This window comes from Ochlerotatus camptorhynchus, unplaced genomic scaffold (assembly GCF_037179485.1).
Source record: "Ochlerotatus camptorhynchus isolate MF236.1 unplaced genomic scaffold, CSIRO-AGI_Acam_v1.1 ptg000646l, whole genome shotgun sequence".
Lineage (NCBI taxonomy): Eukaryota > Metazoa > Arthropoda > Insecta > Diptera > Culicidae > Ochlerotatus > Ochlerotatus camptorhynchus.
In genome coordinates, this window is record NW_027041125.1 from 284619 (window position 1) to 307531 (window position 22913).

The 22913-nt window shown below is 38.2% G+C and overlaps 1 protein-coding gene and 1 non-coding gene across 14 annotated transcripts in view; both read right to left on the minus strand.

Moving 5' to 3' along the window:
• Positions 1-22913, minus strand: part of LOC135714435 (sodium-dependent neutral amino acid transporter B(0)AT3) — a 128737-nt gene that overhangs the window by 16961 nt on the left and 88863 nt on the right. For 10 of the 13 annotated variants that reach the window (XR_010518823.1, XR_010518824.1, XR_010518827.1 and 7 more), the window contains exons 4-12: positions 22531-22763; positions 21652-22226; positions 21423-21570; positions 17365-17566; positions 17112-17271; positions 16883-17045; positions 16620-16820; positions 2173-2241; positions 840-1435 (exon numbers count right to left, since the gene is read on the minus strand). Coding sequence is in view for 3 of the 13 variants with exons in the window: in XM_065237811.1 (XP_065093883.1) it covers positions 1801-1812; positions 2173-2241; positions 16620-16820; positions 16883-17045; positions 17112-17271; positions 17365-17566; positions 21423-21570; positions 21652-22226; positions 22531-22763 (1763 nt within the window). In the remaining 10 variants the exon portion in view is untranslated. Of the gene's footprint in view, positions 1-839; positions 1813-2172; positions 2242-16619; positions 16821-16882; positions 17046-17111; positions 17272-17364; positions 17567-21422; positions 21571-21651; positions 22227-22530; positions 22764-22913 lie in introns of those variants that run through there. The other 3 variants (XM_065237812.1, XM_065237811.1, XM_065237810.1) reach the window with 3 other exon arrangements.
• TRNAV-UAC (transfer RNA valine (anticodon UAC)) lies at positions 22287-22359 on the minus strand. Its single transcript has one exon. It is a non-coding gene; the product is annotated as a tRNA-Val (tRNA).

Sequence of the window (22913 nt, forward strand, 5' to 3'; positions counted from 1 at the left end):
TACAAGCGCAACTTTAACCACGTGGCAAAGTTTGCACACGTTCGTAGAATCTGCTAAAATATGATAACACTACGGTATTCATAGACTGAGCAAAAAATCTGCTCGAATTTGAGTAAATGTACTTAGTCAAATTCGAGTAGATTTTTACTCATTCAATGAGTAACCGTGGTTTAAGAAAAACTGAGTAAACTGATATCACATTTGAGTTAAGGGGCTCCCACAATACTGCGTCAGCGTTAGCGTTGACGATGTGGTTCGTCCGTCTATTGACAGGTGTAACGCATGTCAAGTTGCTTTTAAACCGACATCTCTCGTTGGCGATTTCACATCGCGTCAGTCCATCAAATTTTATTGAGTTTAAATTTGACGCAAACGCTGACGTTGATACAGCATTGTCAGAGCCCCTATAGATTACCACTACCGCTCGTTTTACCCTCAAATTGATGAAGTCCTTTGACTTTCTGGATACGAGGTCACTGTTCCACATTTGGTACAGGTAGTCAACGCTTAGAAAACATTAATTGTCACAAATGGTGTTCGCTTAGGTTTGATGTGATTCAAGCAGCTTCCATTCTAGTATTATAAATACGGTAATCGATAAAGGAACGAACGTTTATGCGATGTCGTCATGCAAAACAATTTTGTAGACTGTGAATGAGAAGCGTTGGACAGTATACCATAATTCAATGAAACTTTTGTGAACATGCATTGAACAATAAGAAACATAAAACCACAATATGAACAGTAAAGAAAAGCACAACGAAGGCGTGTTTCGCACATACATATAGCAACTTCTATTATATATGTTTCAGTGCAGTTAGCAGAGGCAGGGTAATTACCGTATTGTCAGAAAAATCGTTATCTTCCTTGAACTTAGAGCCACTAGTGTGTTTAACATCGGAATCCTCGGTTTTTAGTGGGGTGAAATGTGGTTGCTAAAAAAATGCTGCTTCTTTCTGCTGTTGTTGGAGGTCCATTCTTTAGCAACTTTTGGTCTCATTTCGGGGAAAAACATCTATTGGTGTACTTTGTAATTTTGAATTGTGTGTGTGTATGCATGTGTGACTGTTGTTAGCATTTTGTTCGTGTTCCTTTTTTGTTTAATTGTTGATTTGTTACGTTAACCAGTTTCGATTTTGTGCAAAATTTGAGTTTGCTGTTTTTGTTTTGTTCTGCTTTAACAAACTTTGTTGTTCGATTTTTGCTTTTGTTTGTGTTGTTGTTGTTGTTGTTTATGTTTTTACTGTTTAATGACGTTGATTCGATTGCTGCCGGTGGTAGCAAGGATCGGTTTCAGAGCTGACGTCGTCGTTGTCATTCTGGTGGTAGCCGCCGTTATCGTCATACTCGAGGGCGTCGTCGGCGCTGGCGTCGTTGAAGTTTTGCTCACCTTGTTGCTCACCACGACGACGCTTCTGTTGTCATCGGTTCTGGTCTATAACTTTCAAATAAGTAACGGTAATAAGCCATGTTCCAGCTTGATCTTGTCTCACACATGCGGATGGTACGCACACTGACTGTTTTTATTTATTGTGGTAGGTGGAATGATTTTGATGAACAAATTTTGGTTATCTGATGGCGGCGCTGAGTTTTGACTTTCGGTTTTTTTTTTCTACATACACATTCAGATGATGATCACGATCAGTGTGGGAGCTTTGCTACGCTACTACGACGTATCTCTACATCGTCTATTGGTGGATGGTGGTGTTCTAGAGATTGGTTGGGAAGAAGGGGGTGTCTGATTTCTCGGGGTTGCTTAATTTAACGTACAATTATTGGAAAGCCTGATTAGGAAAAAGTTTATGATCGTATCTAGAAAAGGGAACATCGAGGGACGAGGGGATGAAAGTGAGACGAGAATGTCAATTAGTACTGGATTTAGCTGGTAGAAATCTGAGCAGAACGAAAAGAAAGTGAGATTTTCCGGAAAATGGATCCTGATTAAAAAGTTAACTTTGTTGTTCTGAGAGCAAAATTTATCTCATTTTCTTTTGCAGATGACGAATCAATTATTGATGAACATGAGATGAGACATAGCCGATCGAATTTCCCGTTAGGCGGGTGAGAGCAAGCACAAGTAGTTAGAGCGGTATGAGATATGTTGGCTGATGTCTTGTTTGATTGAGATGGTATGTGAATTCTAGCGTTATACTGCAATGTGGCTTAACTTACATCAAAGTCTCCGATGGTGAACCGAGTTCCTGCCAGTGACTGCTGCGGTGGCAAGTCCGGACTGACCACCTGTTTTTCGACGGATGAGCGCGCAAATTTCACAGAAGTACATGTGTGTTTGAGGTGTTTTACAAATATATGCGAACAAAGTTTGTTAGCGGCACAACGAACATTGAGTGGTTGTTAGTTATGTAAGTTTGTGACGTTCAGCGGCGTGTGTTTCGATTTAATTGAGAGAAGGAAAAATGTACATAAAGAGAGAGAAAGAGAACGACAATTTGCAGTATGTTAGTTTCAGTTCGACTCTTAACCTTTTTTGTTTCAATGTCCTGTTTGTATGAGAACTAAAATTCCAAAACGCAACGAAATTTAAGTAAACGAAACCAAACATTAATCGATCGACATGAAATTTATGAACCAGAAAACCCCTTTGTCATCAAAAATGAAAGCCTAGAAAGCATTACACGTACGATATGTGGCACATTGCAAAAGCCCAGAGCAAAGGTCACTCTTAACTGTGGCAGAGGAGCAGTGAGGCAGTAGTACGGTGGAGGCTGGCTCGTACACAGTAAAGCACTACTGATTCACATCAGTCCGCATCGTGCTCTCTTGCCGTGCGGATCTATTTGCTTTTTGCTGAAGGAAGTGTTACTACTACCTAAAGCTACAACAAATTTTAACAGCACTTTTCAGTGCTCAACCTGTAAAAATTTTCTACCTTGTTCAACTCTTATTCCTCTTCGATCCTTGTTTGGACCCTACCCGAGGTAATCCTTCTTGGATATCGATTTGGAAAATTCCTCTTCGATCCTTCAGATTCTTATAGTAATCTGCTTGGAAGTCGATTTGGATAAAAAATTACTGCCGCCATGGCGCCTAAACGCAAAAGAAAGGGGCAAACTCTTGACCCCCCTTCTAATGAAATTAATTTGAGTAATCAATTTGATTTGCTCACGGATGATGAGAATGATCCATCATCCAAGAAAAATTCTAGTAAACTTTCCCGGCTTAATGCCAAGAAGGAAAAGATTCCCCCTATTGTGATAACCACTACCGATTTCCATGCTCTTCGCATGGAACTTTTGAATTTCGTGAAAGTTAAGTTTTCACTACAAATTGGACGTCGGGGTGAATGCCGTGTATTGGCTGAAACCTTGGACGGATTTAAATGTCTTCTCAAGTATCTTACTGAGAAGAAGCACAAATTTTTTACTTACGACACCAAAACTGAACGTGTGTTCAAGGTTGTCATGAAAGGACTGCCCAGTGGTGAATCCCTGGATCAGATCAAAGATGAACTGGCAAAATTACTTGGAGTTGTGCCACTCCAAGTAATCAAAATGAAAATGAAATCCCGTCCTGGCGATTCGCGCAACGGGATTTCTAATGATTTTTATTTAGTTCACTTCAAGTCTAGTGAACTAAACAACCTTAAGGCCTTAGAAAAAGCTAGCCTTATGCTCCATGTCCGAGTGAAGTGGGAACACTTCAGGAAGACTGGAGGAAATTTCCAAAACCTCACCCAGTGCCGTAAGTGCCAGGGATGGGGTCACGGAACTAAAAATTGCTACATGCCAGCTAAATGCATGAATTGTGGTGATTCCTCTCACGCAAAGGATGACTGTCCTGTGAAGGAAGATCCTAAGAAATTTAAATGTTCAAATTGTGGTGAAAACCACAAATCCAATTTTTGGGAATGTAAGACTCGCAAAGCGATCCTACAATCTCGTTCTAACCGTCAGGTAGGAAACGCTCCACGTTTCCGACCAGGTACAAATTCCTCTGCTGTTAACAACGGTCAGCGAGGAACAAATTCTACATTCGTACCCGTAGGTACAAATATCTCCCCTGCTTCAAATGTTTCATCTGTACCTACTCCCCTCGCTGCTAACAATGTTCAGCGAGTTAATGGAGCTACCTATGCTGCTATTGCAGCGGGTAGAAATCAAAATACTAACCAACGTTCTAATGGAAATTTTGACAATTTTGACTTAGGAAGCATTACTGCCCCCAAAATGGAATTTTTACAGAATTCATTAATTGACATGATTTCTGATATGCTTAAATCTAACTCCATGTTTGATGCTATTCAAACTGGAGTAAAATTTGCAAATAATATTGTCATGACTTTAAAATTCAGTAATGGATTTTAAAGCATTAAATATTGTAAATTGGAATGCTCGATCTCTTAAAGATAATGAAGACGAGCTATTTAACTTTTTAAGAGTTCATAACGTGCATATTGCCGTTATAACTGAAACGTTCCTTAAACCTGCCCATAAGGTTAAGAAGGACGCAAACTACTTGATTTATAGAAATGATCGTCTTGATGGACCCTGTGGTGGCGTTGCCATCATTATTCATAGACGAATCAAACATAAAATTCTTTCTTCATTTGAAACCAAAGTTTTTGAAACTTTGGGGGTTTCTGTTGAAACTAAATTTGGACAACTTACGTTTATAGCTGCCTATTTGCCATTCCAATGCGTAGGCCAGCAAAAGAATTTTCTCAAGGGTGACCTCCAGAAACTTACCCGTCATAGGTCTAAATTCTTCATTATTGGTGATTTTAATGCAAAACACCGCTCATGGAATAATGCTCAAAGCAATTCCAATGGTAATATTCTGTTTGATGATTGTTCTTCAGGTTATTACACTATTCAATATCCAAACAGCCCAACATGCTTTTCTTCTGCAAGAAATCCCTCCACTATTGATTTGGTCTTAACTGATTCATGTCAACTTTGTAGCCAATTGGTTACCCATGCTGACTTCGGTTCTGATCACCTTCCAGTAACTTTTGAAATATCCCAAGAAATAATTTGTAATCCCAACAGCTCTACTTTCAATTACCATAGAGCTGATTGGGAGCAGTATCGAACATTTATGGAATATAACTTCGATCCAAACATTCCTTTGCAAACCAAAGATGAAATTAATTATGCTCTTGAATCTCTGACTACTTCTATAGTTGAAGCAAGAGCTGCCTCAGTACCAAAATGCGAGGTTAAATTCGATTCAATTATAATAGACGATGATCTTCAGCTCTTGATCCGTCTTAAAAATGTCCGTAGGAGACAATATCAAAGAACACGCGATCCTGCCATGAAAGTTATCTGGCGGGATTTGCAAAAACAAATTAAAAAGCGATTCTCTGCCCTGAGGAACAAAACTTTTGAAAATAATATTTCTAAATTAGACCCGAGTTCCAAACCCTTTTGGAAACTCACAAAAATTTTGAAAAAACCTCAAAAGCCTATTCCAGCGCTTAAAGAAGGTGGTAAAATTTTGATCACAAATTTGGAAAAAGCTCAGAAACTTGCTAAGCAATTCGAGAGTTCCCATAATTTCAGTTTGGGTCTTACTAGTCCTATTGAGAATCAGGTTGCTCGGGATTTTCTGAATATTTTCTCTCGCGAAAATATTTTTGATGATTCCTGGGGGACTGATTTGGACGAAGTAAGGTCTATAACTAAAAATTTTCAAAATATGAAAGCTCCAGGTGATGATGGAATTTTCTATATCCTCATCAAAAAACTCCCAGAGAGTACCTTGTCTTTCTTGGTAAAATTATTTAACAGATGTTTCCATTTGGCATACTTTCCTGATAAATGGAAAAATGCAAAAGTTGTTCCAATTTTGAAGCCGGATAAAAATCCAGCTGAAGCTTCTAGCTACCGTCCAATAAGTTTGCTTTCTTCAATAAGTAAACTTTTTGAAAAGATAATTTTGAATAGAATGATGCTTCACATCAATACGAACTCAATTTTTGCAGATGAGCAGTTTGGATTTCGCCATGGGCATTCAACTACTCATCAACTCTTAAGAGTTAACAATTTAATTCGTTCAAACAAATCTGAAGGCCACTCAACTGGAGTTGCTCTTCTAGACATAGAAAAAGCATTCGACAGTGTTTGGCATGAAGGTTTGATTGCTAAATTGAAAACGTTTAATTTTCCACTTTATATTATGAAATTAGTTCAAAATTATTTAACTGACAGAACTCTTCAAATAAATTATCAAAATTCCAAATCTAATCGACTACCTGTTAGGGCAGGAGTTCCTCAGGGTAGCATTCTTGGGCCTATATTGTATAACATTTTCACTTCGGACCTCCCTGATTTGCCTCAGGGTTGCCACAAATCTTTGTTCGCTGATGACACAGGCATTTCCGCTAAAGGAAGAAGTCTTCGTGTTATTTGCAGCAGACTGCAGAAAAGTTTAGATATTTTCTCTTCTTATTTACAAAAATGGAAGATTTCTCCCAACGCTTCCAAAACTCAACTTATAATATTTCCACATAAGCCTAGAGCTTCGTTTTTGAAACCTAGTAGTAGTCACATAGTCACTATGAACGGAGTTCCAATTTCCTGGTCAAACCAAGTGAAATATCTTGGATTAATACTTGACCAAAAATTAACTTTTAAAGATCACATTGAGGGCATTCAAGCCAAATGTAACAAATATATAAAATGTTTGTATCCTCTTATAAACAGGAAATCCAAACTTTGCCTGACGAATAAACTTCTAATATTTAAACAAGTTTTTAGACCGGCCATGCTTTACGCTGTACCAATATGGTCTAGTTGCTGCACTACCAGGAAAAAAGCACTTCAAAGGATTCAGAACAAAATTCTGAAAATGATTTTGAAGTTGCCTCCCTGGTACAGTACAACCGAAGTACATAGAATTTCGAATGTTGAGACTTTAGCACAAATGTCCAACAAAATAATGAATAATTTCAGGCAAAAATCGTTGCAATCCTCAATTGCAACGATTAATTCCCTTTATACTTAGATAAGATTTAGTTTTAGTTTTTAGTTTTAAGATATCAATTGTTATACTGACATGCAGGTTAAAAAACCTGTTTAAAATACTGAATTGCCAAGACATGAACAATGTAAAAACACTTAGATATATATCATAACAATTAAGGCTGGTACGTTACTGCAGTAACTGGAGCACCTAGGTTAAAAATGAAATGTAATTTATTTTGAATTTGGAACAAATAAAGAGTTAAAAAAAAAAAAAAAAAAAAACTGATTCACATCATACATGTAATGTGCTTCCCGTGTCATCTTTGGTGCTTCTTCGACGATCGACTCTCGACTTTTGTTCGTTTATGGACCATCGACTTGGTCTGGGTGGCTTATAAATTTTACGTCCAGCTGTAATACATCATACCAATAAAATGTCCAACCCGTTCGTTCCGGTGACATTCAGGTCAATGGCATATGTGACAATTGTGCTAGATTTTCTTGTTACAATGTGCCATTTTCCATGGAAGCTCAGTGCAAAATGTGCGTGTATGATTTTCGTTTTATAAACATTGAGCTGGAATAGTGATGGGTTGATATGTACACGTGTAGCTGTGGATAATATAGTAGGTAGGTATAGAACAGAGATACGTAACGAAAGATGTGTTGTGCTTGTCTGTTAGTGAAAGTATATAACAGGAAGTTCTGGATGGTTTTACTCATCTCAAAAGTTCAAAGCGCTGTTGCTTTTTCCAGCATGTGCCCCAATCGAGAAGTTCGAATTAATTCGTATTTTAAAGTGAATGATTTTAAGATATCCAAACATTTTTTGGAAAGCTCTTGTGTAGAACCTTCTGTGTTACCTGAATTATAACGAATATACGTTGTATACGAGTACCCTGAATACAACGTATGACTCGTCTAATTTTGCATAGCATTTGCAATGTAAAATTAGACGAACTATACGTTGTATTCGGGGTACTCGTATATATTCGTTATAAGTTAGGTAACACAGTATCTGGCATGTAGCAATTGAGATTTCTTACTAGAGGTTGTTAAGAAAATGCAAATCAAAATGTGACAAATCATGAATTAATACATTCTTATAGAAGACAGTTTTCACTGGTTGAATTATTTATAGGCAGCTTTAGAAACGCAAACGCAAACGTTGAAATGTTCCATAAACCTAGGAAAAATGCTCATTTACTGCGTAGCTACTCAGATTTATTGTTCTGCCCGTGTTATACTTCTTTTGGAATCTTCTTAAGAAGCTTCTTCTTTTAGAATCCTCTCGATCATTCGATCAGGCCGCTCAAAGTTGAGTCGAGTCAACTCAGTTTCGTCAACTCAGTTTCGTCAATAGTGGATTTACTCTAATATTAGTTGAATTTTCCGGGCTTTTCCTGGAAAAACTTCTCGAATATGAGGAAAATCAATAAAGGTTACACTCAGTGTCACTGGTGCCTTGAGGTAAATACGAAATTGTCTTTTTATACAAAATGTTGGTCAAATTGTAAACATTTAATACGCAATATGGAATTGGTTTTGGCGATTTTTGCTATGAATCACTTTTCGTTTAATTGTGTATAAGTCAGTGTTGGGAAAATAAAAAAAATCAAATCTCACCAAAGATTAGAATCACACTTGATTTACGTAGACAAAAATCAACAAGCAAGCCACTGCAATTGATATTGCAACTGCAAGCTGTGATATTGCAGCTCTGATATTCCTAACAAAATTCACCAGCTGCAAATCTCACCAAACTGTGGTGAGATTGAGTTTAATTATTTTTGCTTTACACCCGAACGCATCCGAAACTTCCGCAACGGCTGGCAGCAGTCGCTCGTGTCTGCCATCGGCGAAGAGATAAAAGAGAAAGCATTATTATACCTTCTCTTTCTAAGAAAACGAGCTGCAACGGAATCATTTTTGCGTTGATTCAACTTTACACGTTGCGAATAGTCTCGCAATATCGCAATTCGCTCGGAAAAATATCAATTTGTAAATGATTATGCCATCACTGGTAGAAGTATCAAAATGCAGGGAAAAGAGTTTTCTTTTCAATCGCGGAGATTTTGGAATTACAATTTTTAGTATTTAGTTCATTATAACAAGCACCACATGGGATGATTTTAGCCAAACTAAAATCCATTATGAACATCTGTACAACGGGATTCCAAAAAGCACTAAATAAATTTAACAATTTTATTTTAATATTTTGTTTGACTCTGGGAGACCTATTGAATTTACCCCAAAAGTTTCGTCTGACTTCTCCGGAGGTCAACTTGTTCCAGATGTACAATCAATCTACTCCAGGAAGGGTAATCCGACTTCTCCAGAATTGTTTTCCCCGGTTTCTTCTGACTTTCTTCTGGAGTTTCTTCTAATTTCCTTAGAAAAATTCTTTAGACATCCCTCCGAAGTTTTTATTTTAACTTTCTCCGGACGATTTTTCTAACGTATCCTGATAGTTTATTATCTATATTTACCTTAAATAATCTTAAGGCCACTCCTGGAAATTTATTCTAGTTTTCTTGGAATGCTTACCTCAACTTTCTTTCACATTTCTGCGTAAGCTTGTTTGTTTGCTCTTCACTGATTCCACCTTAGCTGCCTCAACAAAGCGAGACTACCAAATATTTTTTGGCCACGCTCTTGCTGGCTTCTGAATGCTACAATTTAATAAGTCCAAATTAAATTCCAGCTTTATTGGAATGTTATTTTTACGAATTACACCTGGAAGCTGGAAGTTAATTCCGGGTTATCTTGACTCCATTTGGAAGTTTCTTCTTATTGATATTTTGTAAACTCCTTCCGAGTTCTGGAAGTTTCCCTAAACTTTTTCTGACAGTTTCTTCCGACTTGCACCGGAAATTTCTTCCTTTTTGGATGTCGGAAGTCTGTCAGCTTCTTCTAACTTTCTCCGAACGTTTTTTTCTGACGGCTCTGGAAGCTTTTTTCAACCTCTCCATAATGTTTCCATCAACATCCATCAGAAATTTCTTTTAATTTATTGATAATTTTTTAAGGGTTAATTTCCCGGAAATGTTATATTTATAATTTTTCCGGACAGAATGTATATTTGGCACACTTTTTTAACTGTTTCCTCTCTAAATCAAAATAGCCTTTATGGAGCTATTTGGTGAAAATAGAGGAAATTGATGCCAATAATGTCACTGGTATTTCAATATTTTGTTTTAAATTACGTGATTTTTTTCAAACCCCAGACAGAAATCTTGGATCTGCCACTCCTCAGTGTATTAGTATACTCCTAGTCTAAGTAAAATTTTCATGGATTTTCTTCACGTTCAAGAAGTTCTTCCTGGTTTTCCACGGCCCGGAAAATTCTCCACATTTTTGAGTAAATCCACTTTTGGCGAAAAACAGACGACTCGACTAAATTTTGAGTAGCTCTGAACAATCGTGTAAGAAGCTTCTTAAGTCACTCTGCCACCTTGTGACTGTGCTGATTGTGTTTATTGTGTGTTTTTTGGGTGTCGGAGGGTTTCTACATGTTGATCGACCTGTCAAAACATTAATCGAAAAATCATGCTTACTGGCACCCATAGCATCCATAGCGCTGAAAATGACAGATCTATCCTGTGACTCCTTCGCTGATGTTATTTATGTCGTTTTCGTTTTTGCGGTGTAGCTACACCGGTGCTACACTGCCGTACAACGAAATATTTTAGGGTGTATATATAGGATGCTCCTTTGTTTCAAATAAATATGATGTTAAGCTGTCAAAGACTCGCGCTTATTTCTGCTTACACTACACGAGTGCTACACCGCAAAAACGAAAACGACATTAATAAACATGACATGCGAGGAGAATTCGGGGCTGTGCTAATACAGTCTGCGGCACCGGCTTTTGGCGTGGAACCGGAGAAGGACCAACAGCCAATATCATCGACTAGTTGTACATCTTCAGTGCCTCGTAGAGGAATCGGTTTCCCGGTGCGAGCTAAGAGGAAGAGGTGACAATTGGCTTCTTCCTCTTTTATTTCTATCTCTATCTCTATCTTTATCTATCTCTATCTCTATCTTACGCACATGAAATCGACCAATCAGGAAGTGGTTCGCGTTTGACAGAAAAGTGGTTTTTTTTCGCCCCCGTATTGTCACCTCTTCTCTTAGGGTGCGAGGAAACTTAAGAAACAGCCAGACCAGACCAGACAACAGCTACCCAGGGAATTAAATTATAGACAGAGCCAGTGTCTGTTTTTATCATTTACCATCACATGCAAGGAGTATCGCTTCAACTCAGTGTCGATGAATTGCGTTTGTTTTGAACATCTTCGTAGTTACGAAACGAGCGAAATGAACAAATGAGTTTATTATACATCAACGAATACGCGTTTGTTGATATTCACCAGTGCTCCATTATCAAACCCAAAATTGTCAAAATCAGAAGTGATCCAAAATTATTATTTTGAATATTGTCGACCACACTGCCTAAATCATCGATATTATCATCAGTTCAGCTTGAGGCAATAATTTGCCGTCGACTTATGTCTAAAAACCACGTTCTTCAGCGCTATATTTGTTTAAAATGAAAATAATCATTTTGCATTTGATCCTCAATATCATCCCGACCAAGATGAAGACGAATATCAATATTTACAACAACAGAGGCGATAATGAGAATCCAGCCACGAATGAAGAAAAACAAATGTTATTTTTGATACTCAGAGGTTGCCTAGATCAAGGGAATTTGTTTATATCAAAATTCAAATTCATGCAGGTAGTTGGTCTATCTGTTAAGGTTTTCTTCATTTTCGGCTAAATTGAGTGTAGAAGAAAGGATTTTTATTAGCACTGGACAGAGCTACCCAGGGAATTAAATTCTGATACCTGGGCACCGGTAGAAACATCAACGACTTTGATTACCACCGCAACAGCAGCAACCACTGGTGGCGGATAATAATTCGCTGTTCTATTTGAAGGGATTGAGTCTTTGAAGAAACACGAATAGTGTGTGGATTGCGCCTTTCACCCCTGCTTTCATCTTGGATTTTTTATTTAATTCGGATTAAAAGTGTATTGACAATTCTTAGACGTTTCTCCGAATTATGTTGCTTGAGAAGCGTCTCTTCAAAAATCTGTTTACCCATCGATGTCCGGTGCAATCCAACAAACTGACCGCCGTGCTTCTCTCTCATTTGAAATAAAAAAAAACAACATTGATCAACAAACGTAAACATTATTGGCAGTGGTGCCAGAATTGAAGAAAAAATTAGCTTTTCATGTGGTGGAAGAGGTGTTTGAAGTGTGTCGAAGTGTGTTTTTGCTGTGTTTAACACAAAGTGGCAGAGTGACTTACCCCTTGGTTCAACGCCAAATGACGAATCGAAAAAACTCGACCTTCTTCGATTTGCATGAAACTTTGCCTGTTTGTTATGCGCAATGATTCACATTTCTTCCGGCCATTTTAGAACTTGTAAAATTTTCGGAGCAGTAGCTTATCCTAGACACTTGTCCGTCTCTGACTGAAAAAAACAGGGACGTTTCAATACGTCTACATCTGAGTAGCTATGCAATAAAGGAGCATTTCCTCCAAAGTTTATGGAGCATTTCACCATAATGTTAGAAAAACCATTTTCCTATTATGCCTTTAGAATAGAACGTATTACAATTGGTGAGATCGTTTCTCAGGTAACCCATTGAAGAACGAATTTTTAAATATTATTAAGATTTTATTCAGTAAGATCATGACAGTATTTGAAATCTTTTCGAAGGATTCTCTTAGGGCTTAAGAGATGCGGTTTTTTATTCAATTCCGGGAGTTGCTGAAGCTTTGCCATTAACGGAACTTCAAGAGGAACCTCAGTTTTTGATATTAGAGATTTCTTCAAGCTCCAAATGCTACAGTCCTGGGTACTACTAGAGTTTCCAGTGTTTCCATATTTACGGACAACTTAAGAATTCTAAGAATGTTTGAAGATTTCTGGGAGTTTGTGGAGTTCCCAGAGCTTTTGGCGTTAGGAAGTTCTAGATTCTGTTGAAGTTTTGAAAGTTATCAGATTACTGGACTGCCGTTCTTCGCATGTCGGGCCCATAGTCGTTTTTGTCAACTGGATGAACTCATCAACTTTGTTCTGAAAAAGTTTGGAAAGACAGTCACATTGGTTGTCCCATCACATAAGAAGCAATGGTACGAAGCAAACTTAAAACGCGATTTTCTCGGCTTGCATATTTTCGCTATGGGACGGACATGCGAAGAGCGGCAGTGGAGTCCCCAGAAGTTTTGATGGTTTGTCTAAGTTCCAGAAGTTCATGGAACGCTGCGAGTTCTTACGGTTAAAAATTGTTCACGAGGCTACACAATTCTTGTAGTCGAACAGTATCGACATTCCTTGAAGTTTTCATAAGTTCTGGTTTGCAGGAGATCGAAGAGATGTTGGATCTTTTGATCGGTCTTGAAGTTTTCGGAAGTTCTTAGGATTGCTATAGTTCCAGATATTCCTAGAGTTATGAAAGTCCTTGCAGTTGTTCTAAAGCTCAACATATTTTCAAAGTAATGGTATATTTTAAAGCTCTCGTGAGTTCCAAAGCATCCTAGGATTTCTGATAGTGCATTGCTGTCATTCAAGTTTTACTGGTCATAAAGTTGTACCATTTTTAAAAGTTTTAAGTCTATCAGAATTTCATGTTGTTTCCAAGAATTCTGCAGTAGGCAAAGATTCCAGATGCTCCCGGGTTATGTCTTTACAACTATTGCTATTCTGGGAGTTCTATATCGTAGGATTCTGTCAATTTGAAACACCGCGAGGAATTTTGATTTGTCTCAACCGCGTCTTTTCTTGAAATTCCACGTGGTCTTAGATTGTTGAAATGAACGATCGCGTATAGAGAAACGTCGATCGAATGAACTTGACGCTGCAAGTGCGGTGCGCAGTTGTCTAGAGCAAAGGCCACGTGCCATTTTAGGCAAACATCTTAATAGTTATTATAGTTGCAGAGTACAATATTTCAAGAATTCTAAGGGTTGCTATAGAAGTTTTAGTAGAGCTAAGAGTTGCTGCATGTTTGAGTATCGGAATTTCTTGCTTTTCTAAACGTTGCCAGAGTTCATGATGTTCCTAGAGGTTTGAAAGTTTATACAACTTTTATAGTCGTGGAAGTTCTGAAAGCTCTCAAAATATCAGAATTTTGAGTATTAGTACAAGACACTGAAGAAGTCTGCACATTGTAGACGAAATACGCGCATCTGTCAAGGATAAGCAAATAAGTGGAATTAAATGGAAATTATTAATCCTTCTCTCTCTCATTATACAATTATTGTAGTTGTGGAGGTTGTGAATGCTCTCATAGTGCGGGAGTTTCTTAGAGTTCCCAAGGGTTCGGAGGGTTGTTAATGATTTAAAGGTCCCCTAGCTCTGATAGTTACTGAGATTTGAAAGTTTTCATAGTAGAGCAATTCCACGCCAAATGACGAATCGGAGAAACTCGCCGTTCTCAGATTTGCATGACACGTTGCAGCACGATGATTCACACTTTTGCTAAAATTCGGCCATTTTGGATCGTTTCAAATTTTAAAAATAGCGTCTTTGAATTTTTTTTCATTAAATTCTAGCACTTATGATCGAAATGACGTCTGAGACAAAGATGTAGAGATAATTAATGTTTTTTCTGAGAAAATTAATTGACTGATTCAAATGATTTAAATTGATTGATGAGCATGCAAATGCAATTATGCAATGTTTCATGCAAATTGTAGAAGGCCGAGTTTTTTTCCAATTCGTCATTTGGCGTGGAACTGCTTAAATTGTCGAAAAGCCGAATTTTGTAAAGTGAATATCGGAAAATATATCTTGAACCTAAAGAAATTTTTATGATTATGTGTATGAAGGATGATTCTAGACTAAAATAAAAGATTCTGGAAATTCGAATGAAATTAGAACTTAGACATTGAGAAATCCTAGAGATCTTAAACTTAGTTATTTTTGCAAGATGCTGTGCAAAGATAAATCATCAAAAATCTAAGATCATCGCTCATTACAAACATCTTAGAACTTTAAAGAAAATTTAGATCTCGGACTTCAAAAAGTTCATTGATTTAGGGGAAAAAATATAAAATTCTGAAATGATTTTTCTTCGGGATTATTTTTTATAGCAGATCAAAATTTCTGCTATGACTTCAGATGTCATCAGAATTTCAAATTTTTTCGAAGCTCCGGGAATATCGAGAGAGTTCTAAATTCACATAAAACTCCTGGTACTCATCAAATTTTCGAAAACTTTTGGAGTTTCGGAATATGAACAACTCTTGAGCCTTCTCCCCTGATCCTATCCTTTGACAATGTATCGCTCTAACCTCGGCTAAGCCGCGAGCATTCGGCTCCTAACTCCTACTAAACATAGAAATAAGTGAATTCACTTGTTACAAACAATGAACAATGAATTATCGGCTCCGTAAAGCTAACGCAATTGAGCCTTACATATAAGCGAACTATTTAAAAAAGGCTCTTGAAACTATCAGAACATCAGTAACTGGAATTTTTAGTTCCTCGGGAGCATTTGAATCTCTAAGTATTCGCGATAGTGACAGAGTGCTTCCGGAATTCTAGAATCGATCGAAATTCCAGGAACTTCAGAAGAGCGCGCTGGACGGAAAAAGCATGTTAGTACTTTGAGAGCTTCAAGAACTTCAAAATGAATGAAAACTCTGGCAAATCCAGAAGCTTCGTTAGCTTTCAAAGGATGGTAAACTCCTGGCACTCAGGAAACTTTCAGCACTCCAGAAAAGCACTTTCAAAATAATTGCAACTCCTGAAGGTTCCTGAAAGTCTCAAAACCATCTAAACATCAATGACTCGTAGAGGCAGGTAGTTCTGGAAGTAACGGGATTTTTATTTAAATGTTGACATGTTCTACATTTTTCAGAAACACAGCGGTTTCTCAGAGTTCCTATACGTTATTTTAGTTCTCTTAGAGGAAGATTTTGCAGCTGAGTGAGTTGCGGAAATATCAAGATTTAGCTTCAAATGCTTCAAAATTCAAATAATAAAACAAACGAAACCACTTCCGAAAGTTGTACCGAGCGTTTGCTTTTCACTGATTCCACCTTAGCTGCCTCAGCAAAGTGGGACTACCAACTATTTTTTGGTCACGTTCTTGCTGGCTTCTGAATGCTACAATTTAATAAGTTCAAATTAACCTATGACAAACAATCAGGAAGTTAATGGATCAATAGCTTTTCAAAGCTCCGAGAAGCATCCTAAACTTTTCCGTCGTAAGAAGCAAACTCACCTAATAAACTTCAACGCAATTCTCACCTAGTGCTTTCCCCGAAAACACCCAAATTGAATAAAACACCAATAACAAGAACGCAACAGTGTCCCTGCTTCATCAAACAGTGATAATAATGACTCCATACATGATTGATCACGAAGGAAGACTTGACAAAATAATCCTCCGACTAATGCGGATCGAGCAAGGAAAATAAAACTCACACTCAACCTAGGAAAGGAAAATAGACAGAACGAATAAAAGAAAAACAACTTTTTCCACGAAATCAACGAAACGAAGTCGTAAAGTATATAGAAAACAGCGTGTATGTGTGATGTTGTAAGTCCTTTCCGTTTCCTCGTAAGGAGGAAAAGGCAATGCGATTGTTGCCGTGTCACTGCGTCGGACTGTAATGCGACTGTTGTTTATGATATGGTCAAAACAGTAGGCTCTACTCACGTCGTCCTCGTCAATCATCTCCTTGGTGGAGGCCGTCGTCTCGTTACGCCGGATCGAGCCCTGGTGGATGTCGAGGTCCACCTTGAGGATCTGGAATCGTCGCAGCAGGAACACCAGCGGCATCGGAAGCACGGATGCGACAATCATCGCCAGAGCAATACCCAAAACCCAGTCCGGGTAGGATTTGGTCTCGGTAATGCCCTGTTTAAAGAAGAGTGGAATTGTAGTCCACTGGACATTTAAGGAGCTTGGAATGACCTTACCAATTCACCATTCCACGCTGAGTAGGTGGGACTCTTGAGTATCATACTCAGAATCGAAGACACTAGGATGATGAACATGATGACGGGCCCAATATACCTCCATGTCATCTGCCAGTAGATACCGGGTCGGATTCCGGTCATTTGATAGATGTCCTCCGTGAATCTGTGTGCGAAATAGGAAATTTCATCTCAACTTCTCAAACCACCAAATGCCAAAACAATCTCTTACTTCTTATGTCCGTAGATGTAGATGACGGCGATGGTTTCCATCAATGCTACCACAACCAGACCAATCGTTCCGGCGAACGAATCGAACATCTTGAGCCAATATTCACCCGCTCCGGTCGTGAAGACTAATCCCACCGTGAAGCAGAATAAGCAAACGACACCTATTTTCGGCGATGGAATAAACGGAAAACGTCAATGGATCATCCTAACTCCTCCCAGTGGGATCGAAAACGAATGTGTGTGCGATTACTTACCTGTGACGTAAGGTTTTCTAATCCGCTTAAAGATATCGATGTCGAATATCGTACACAGCATGCCCTCGAGGATGCCGATTTGCGAGCCCAGTCCGAGCGACAGCAGCATGGTGAAGAACAGGACGGCCCAGAAGGGTGCTCCCGGCAGCTGGACGATGGCCTGGGTGAAGACGATGAAGGCGAGGCCGGTTCCCTCGGCGGCCTGGTTTTTTTTTCGGGAATATCATTGGGTGGTTAGATGTTATCACATTTATGTAAGTAGGATTTTTGTGTGTGTTATAATTCAGTTTGTTGCCATTGTTTAGATTTGTACAATACAGTAAACTCTCCATGTTTAGAAATTGAAGGACACCATTTAGATATAGAACAAGCTTAGCCTACTAGACCGCTTTAAAGGGGCCAAGATAAACATTGACACATAGATAAAAAGTGGTCACGTATCGAGATAATATATATTATGGAACATCAAGATATGGAGAGTAATATGATACCGTTCTGATTGATATCTCGGGACTGATTGATATTCCGGTTCTTTATATTATGTTAAATTCTTTTCAAGGACTAGACAAACACTTCAAAAGTAAGTCAAAGTGATCTTTAACTGGGTACTTTTTTCTTACCATGTACAACTTCTTCTTAGATAAGTCGTTTTCAAGTTATGATTTTTTGATTTTTTGAAAAACAAAATCCATTTTTAGATACGCCATTTTAAAAAGTTACTCTTGAGAAATATAATCATATTTAAATTAAAAAGGCAACCTTGGGATGTAACCAACAAATATGCAAAGTTACATTCAAATCGGAAAGGGTGAAGACGTAATTTTTTTAAGTGTTTTGGGATGGAATTGCTCATGAATGGATTTAAATGATTTCTTTATGTGACTGAGCAAACGCATTTAACCGAATTTTTTCTGGAAATGAAAGTAACAATATTGACTCTCAAAAAACTTTCAACAACGAAACACCTTAACGCTTTTCAGTAGCTTTTGATAATTTTACCAATCGGAATGCATAAAGGAGCCGTAAATAATTGCTTCCATAGTCTATCAATGCGGCACCAGCATTTCAAGAGAACCTAATTGCTTTTGCAAACAATGACTTTCAGGGAAAGTTCACCGCTCCGAAAAAAATAATTACATTTTAATTTTTCTAAAAATATTGAAAAAGGTATCAAAAATCTAAAAAAAATCACATTTTTTTCTAATTTTTCAAAGAAAATTCACGTGCAACAACATTTTTTATAAGTCATTATGGCATAAAGTTGGACTCAAAAAACCACAAAACATCGACTTTTCGGTTTTTCTGGCAGTCCAATTTTTTTCATGATGAGATAGAAAAAATATGTTTACATGTAATTTTTGACAAAAATCTAAGGAAGAAACTGATTTTCTTGGATTTTTGATAATTTTTCCCAATATTTTTAGAATAATAAAGACGCACAGAAAATATTTTTTTTTATTTTCGGGTCGATAAGCTTCTCCTTAAACGCTTATTACTTGAAAATAATTGGGTACCCCTACCAGTTGGGGTGTGCCAGGTCATACTTTTACTCAAGGAATTTAATAGAGTGAAAATTATGTTTCATTAATGGTAAAATGTTGTTACTTTGGTGTTGTACTCTTTAAATTAACACTCCGAATCAGAGTTGCGACCTATCACAATCACGATCGTCAAACAGCTGATGGTGGTAACGCTTTGTACATTCCTATCAATGTGCTCCTCGAAGCTCTCTCCATGACCATCCATCAAGTTGACGAAACAAGTAAAAAGCAACTGGTGAATGTCATCTTCTGTTGTGATCCATCACCGATCTGGTCATTCCCGACAATCACGACACTCATCTGTGCTCGTTTTTAAGCAGTTGCTGCTTTGCTTGCTTATGTGAGTGTGTTGGTGAGTGTGCCCAACAGCTTTCGTTCAATGATGCCTGCTTTGTTTGTAACACACACAGGCGCTGCCGAGACGAACTTGGATTGCGTAGGCATTGTTTTCATTTTCTTCTGTCGTTTCGCTTTTTCTCATGATCGTGCTCCAGAAGTCTTCACTGTTTTCGTTGTGCTTTTCATCATCAGCAATGAGTGTGCCGTTTTGCTCGTGAGCAGCGACCATTATTGGTGATTGTTGTTTGCCATGGTTCTACCTCTCACTGCGTGACAAAACGTTCTGTCAGCGATAGTCGGTTGATGCATAGACGAGTGTCACGTGAGTGTCATGATATTTTGCATCACTCTCCGAACAGGATGCCTCTGGTAAAATGTTTAACGGCAAACTTGCAATATTTGAAAATCATAGATCAACCATTTATTGACGAATTCGTAATCTATTGACGCTATTTGAAATTAACGGGTGTTCAATAAAAAATGAGATTTTTTTTTCAGTCATATTTTTTTTTCAACGAATTCAGTATTTTTTATTAACATGTTTATTTTTCAAAAAAAAACGTCAATGCATATTGGAGAAGGGGCCCTGGTCAGTAGACTGATGCAAAATTTGAAATTTTCACTCCACAGTGTTCAAACGGTTTCAAATCGGGTCCTGATTAGCCTCCGAAAGTTTAAACTCATTTGATAAAAAATTGACTTGGCACAAACCATTTGAAGTTTATATGGAAATTACTATGGGAAAACAAAACTTTTTGTTCATTGTCTTCTAGCCTTTTTACATATTGTACTGTTAACACATTCTATTGCTATGGGAATTTTTATCAGCTACACCTTTGCAGAAAATCGTTTTTCAGCCAAACGTCAAATTAAATAGTTATTAATTGTTTAAGAGATTGATAATCTTATGGCAAGATTAAGTAAACTGTATTGTGGACAAAACTGTATTCTGCAGTGTGACATAGTAGCCATGATTTTTGTCATCTATTCTAAGCGCCATAAACACCAATGTTGCATGCTGAACAGTTGATTGAGCATAATCATAAGACATCAGTGGCTTGAATCATTAATAATTTTTGTTCCTCACATTTGATCGAAAAGTGGTCTTGAACAAAGTTGTAATTGAAAAAAAAATTCAATAAGCTCAGCTACCATTTTCTAAAGTAGAGTGAACTGGTGAATTTTTAGATGGATATGAACCGGAATTATGATTTCTCCATAGTAATTCCCATATAAACTTCAAATGGTTTGTGCCAAGTCTGTTTTTCACTAAATGAGTTCAAATTTTGGGAGGCTAATCAGGGCCCAATTTGGAACCGTTTGAGCACTGTGGAGCGGAAATTTCAAATTTTGCATCAGTCTACTGGTCAGCCGTACGACGCAACTTAGTCGCGATTCTCTCACTAGAGCACTGGACGGCACTGAAATCATTTTAATTTTTTTTGAACACCAGTTATAGACTTTAAAGATTTATGCGGGTAATAAAAAATAAAATCTATGGATAAATTGCTGAGTAATGATTTTCCAAACATTGCCAATTTGTCGTTACAAATTTTATCGGAGCTATTGTGTTCACAGTGTTAAAGAGACATTTTGGAAATCATTTCTAATGTTCTACGAAACCCATTCGCTTTTTCAGTGGTCTTACTGCACCAAAGTATTCCTTAACCATCCATCTTGAAGATAAATGAGAAAGATTTGGAATTGCGGTTATATGAAAATATTCAATATAAAAGTCTGATGCGTGGAGGGTCATCGAGGGATCGGATCATTACAGTATCATAAAATTAGGTTCTCCATTACAAATGGAACCAAATTTCCAAAATTTCATAAATTTTGGAGCACTGGTACTATTTTAAATAATTGTGATTTTGTCAATTTGTTAGATTAGCGACATTCAGTGAAGTTATTATTTTGCTTTAAATCTTGATTTATAAATCAAGATGAAAGTCTATGGGTTCGAAATAATATCGTGGTGCTCAGAAAACGAAGCTCTTTCTGGTGATCTATGGAAACCGATATATTTTTCAAAATTCAAGATCCCAATTACAGGTAATTTCTATTATAAATTTTGGATATATTTAAAATAAATCTACTGTGTGTATTAATGAAGAGTGGCCATTAGTTTTCTAAATACTATACTATGTCTACTATTATAAAATTATTTGATCTACTTACGCTATCCAACTGTTCCTCCAGACTGCAGTGCTCAAAGGTCCAATTCGCCTTGGTGGCTTCGTCTAAGCTGTTCATTTTCGCCTCGTAAATATCGTTTTCCACATGTATCGAGTCAATTATATTATGCTTGAACAGAATTCCTTTGTTTCTGGTATGAGTATGATGCGAAAATAGTATTCAATAATTAGGGAACAACTCTTACCGATTTAATAAAAAAAAATAAACTTACACTGCAATACACCGATCGACGCCGACCGTTGCCTTGTAGCCAAGAATGGCGAATATCACCACGCTGGCGTAGATTGCGGTAACGGCATTGCACACCGACACCAGAATCACGTCCCGGACGCAATTGTTTTTCGGTGTATTATAGCTGCCGAATGCAATCAGCGATCCAAAGGCCAACCCAAACGAATAGAACACCTGGGTGGCCGCGTCCAACCATACGGTCGGTTCCAGCAGTTTTTCCACTTTGGGAGTGTACATGTGCATTAGACCGGCGCCGGCTCCCTTGAGCGTGATACCTCGGATGAAGAAGATCGTCAGCACGATGTACGGGAAGAGCGAGGTAAAGTAGACGACCTTGCCCGAGCTCTGGATGCCCTTCATCACGATGAAGAACACTACCGTCCACGACAGCAGCAGACACAGCACGATCCACCACTTGAATCCTTCCGGTTGCTCGATGCTGGGCGATGCGTCCAGCGTTGTTCGGTACCAAAAGTAGGCGGTCTCCGAGGACCGTTCACATTCGGGCAAATCGGTACCGTTGAACTGCGGACAGGTAGCCCACGGCAGAGTGACCTGTCAAGAATAGATACAAATGTTCAATAAAGGTATTTTTATGTTTAATAAAAAGTAATTTGGTTCCATCCAGGATCGAACTGGAGACCTTCTGCGTGTAAAGCAGACGTGATAACCGCTACACTATGGAACCGCCATGAAAAAGGCAATCAATCATCGTATCTAATTCCACGCCTGCTTATCTACCGCTTGGCAGCTCACAGTGCTCCACTGTAGTCTAACTAAAGGCGCACAAGCATTGTACTAATTGAATTTATCTTCCGCTCTCGTAATTACTCACCACAAACACACCATAAACACCTACCTGAAAGCTATTGAAGAAGTAGTAGAAGCACCAAGTGATAATCACATTGTAGTAGATCGCCACAAATAGCGTCACAATGCAGGACGAGATGCCGATACCGCCGAGCCAGGGGTGTATCGTGTTCCACACCCCGAGGGCACCGAGCCGCATCCGTTGGCCCATTCCGAGCTCGATCAGGAACAGGGGAATACCCTCCAGGATCAACATAATCATGAACGGAATGAGGAAGGCACCTGCAACGAAAATATTAAGCACGTAGGAGTCAGACGGAATTAGTGGTTGACATTCCCGGCCGGATTAAATTGTTATCTAAGCCGGTGACGTCGATGGATGATGGAATCGAGTTCGTTTTGGGGTTTGGCGACACCGTAGACACATTGCGG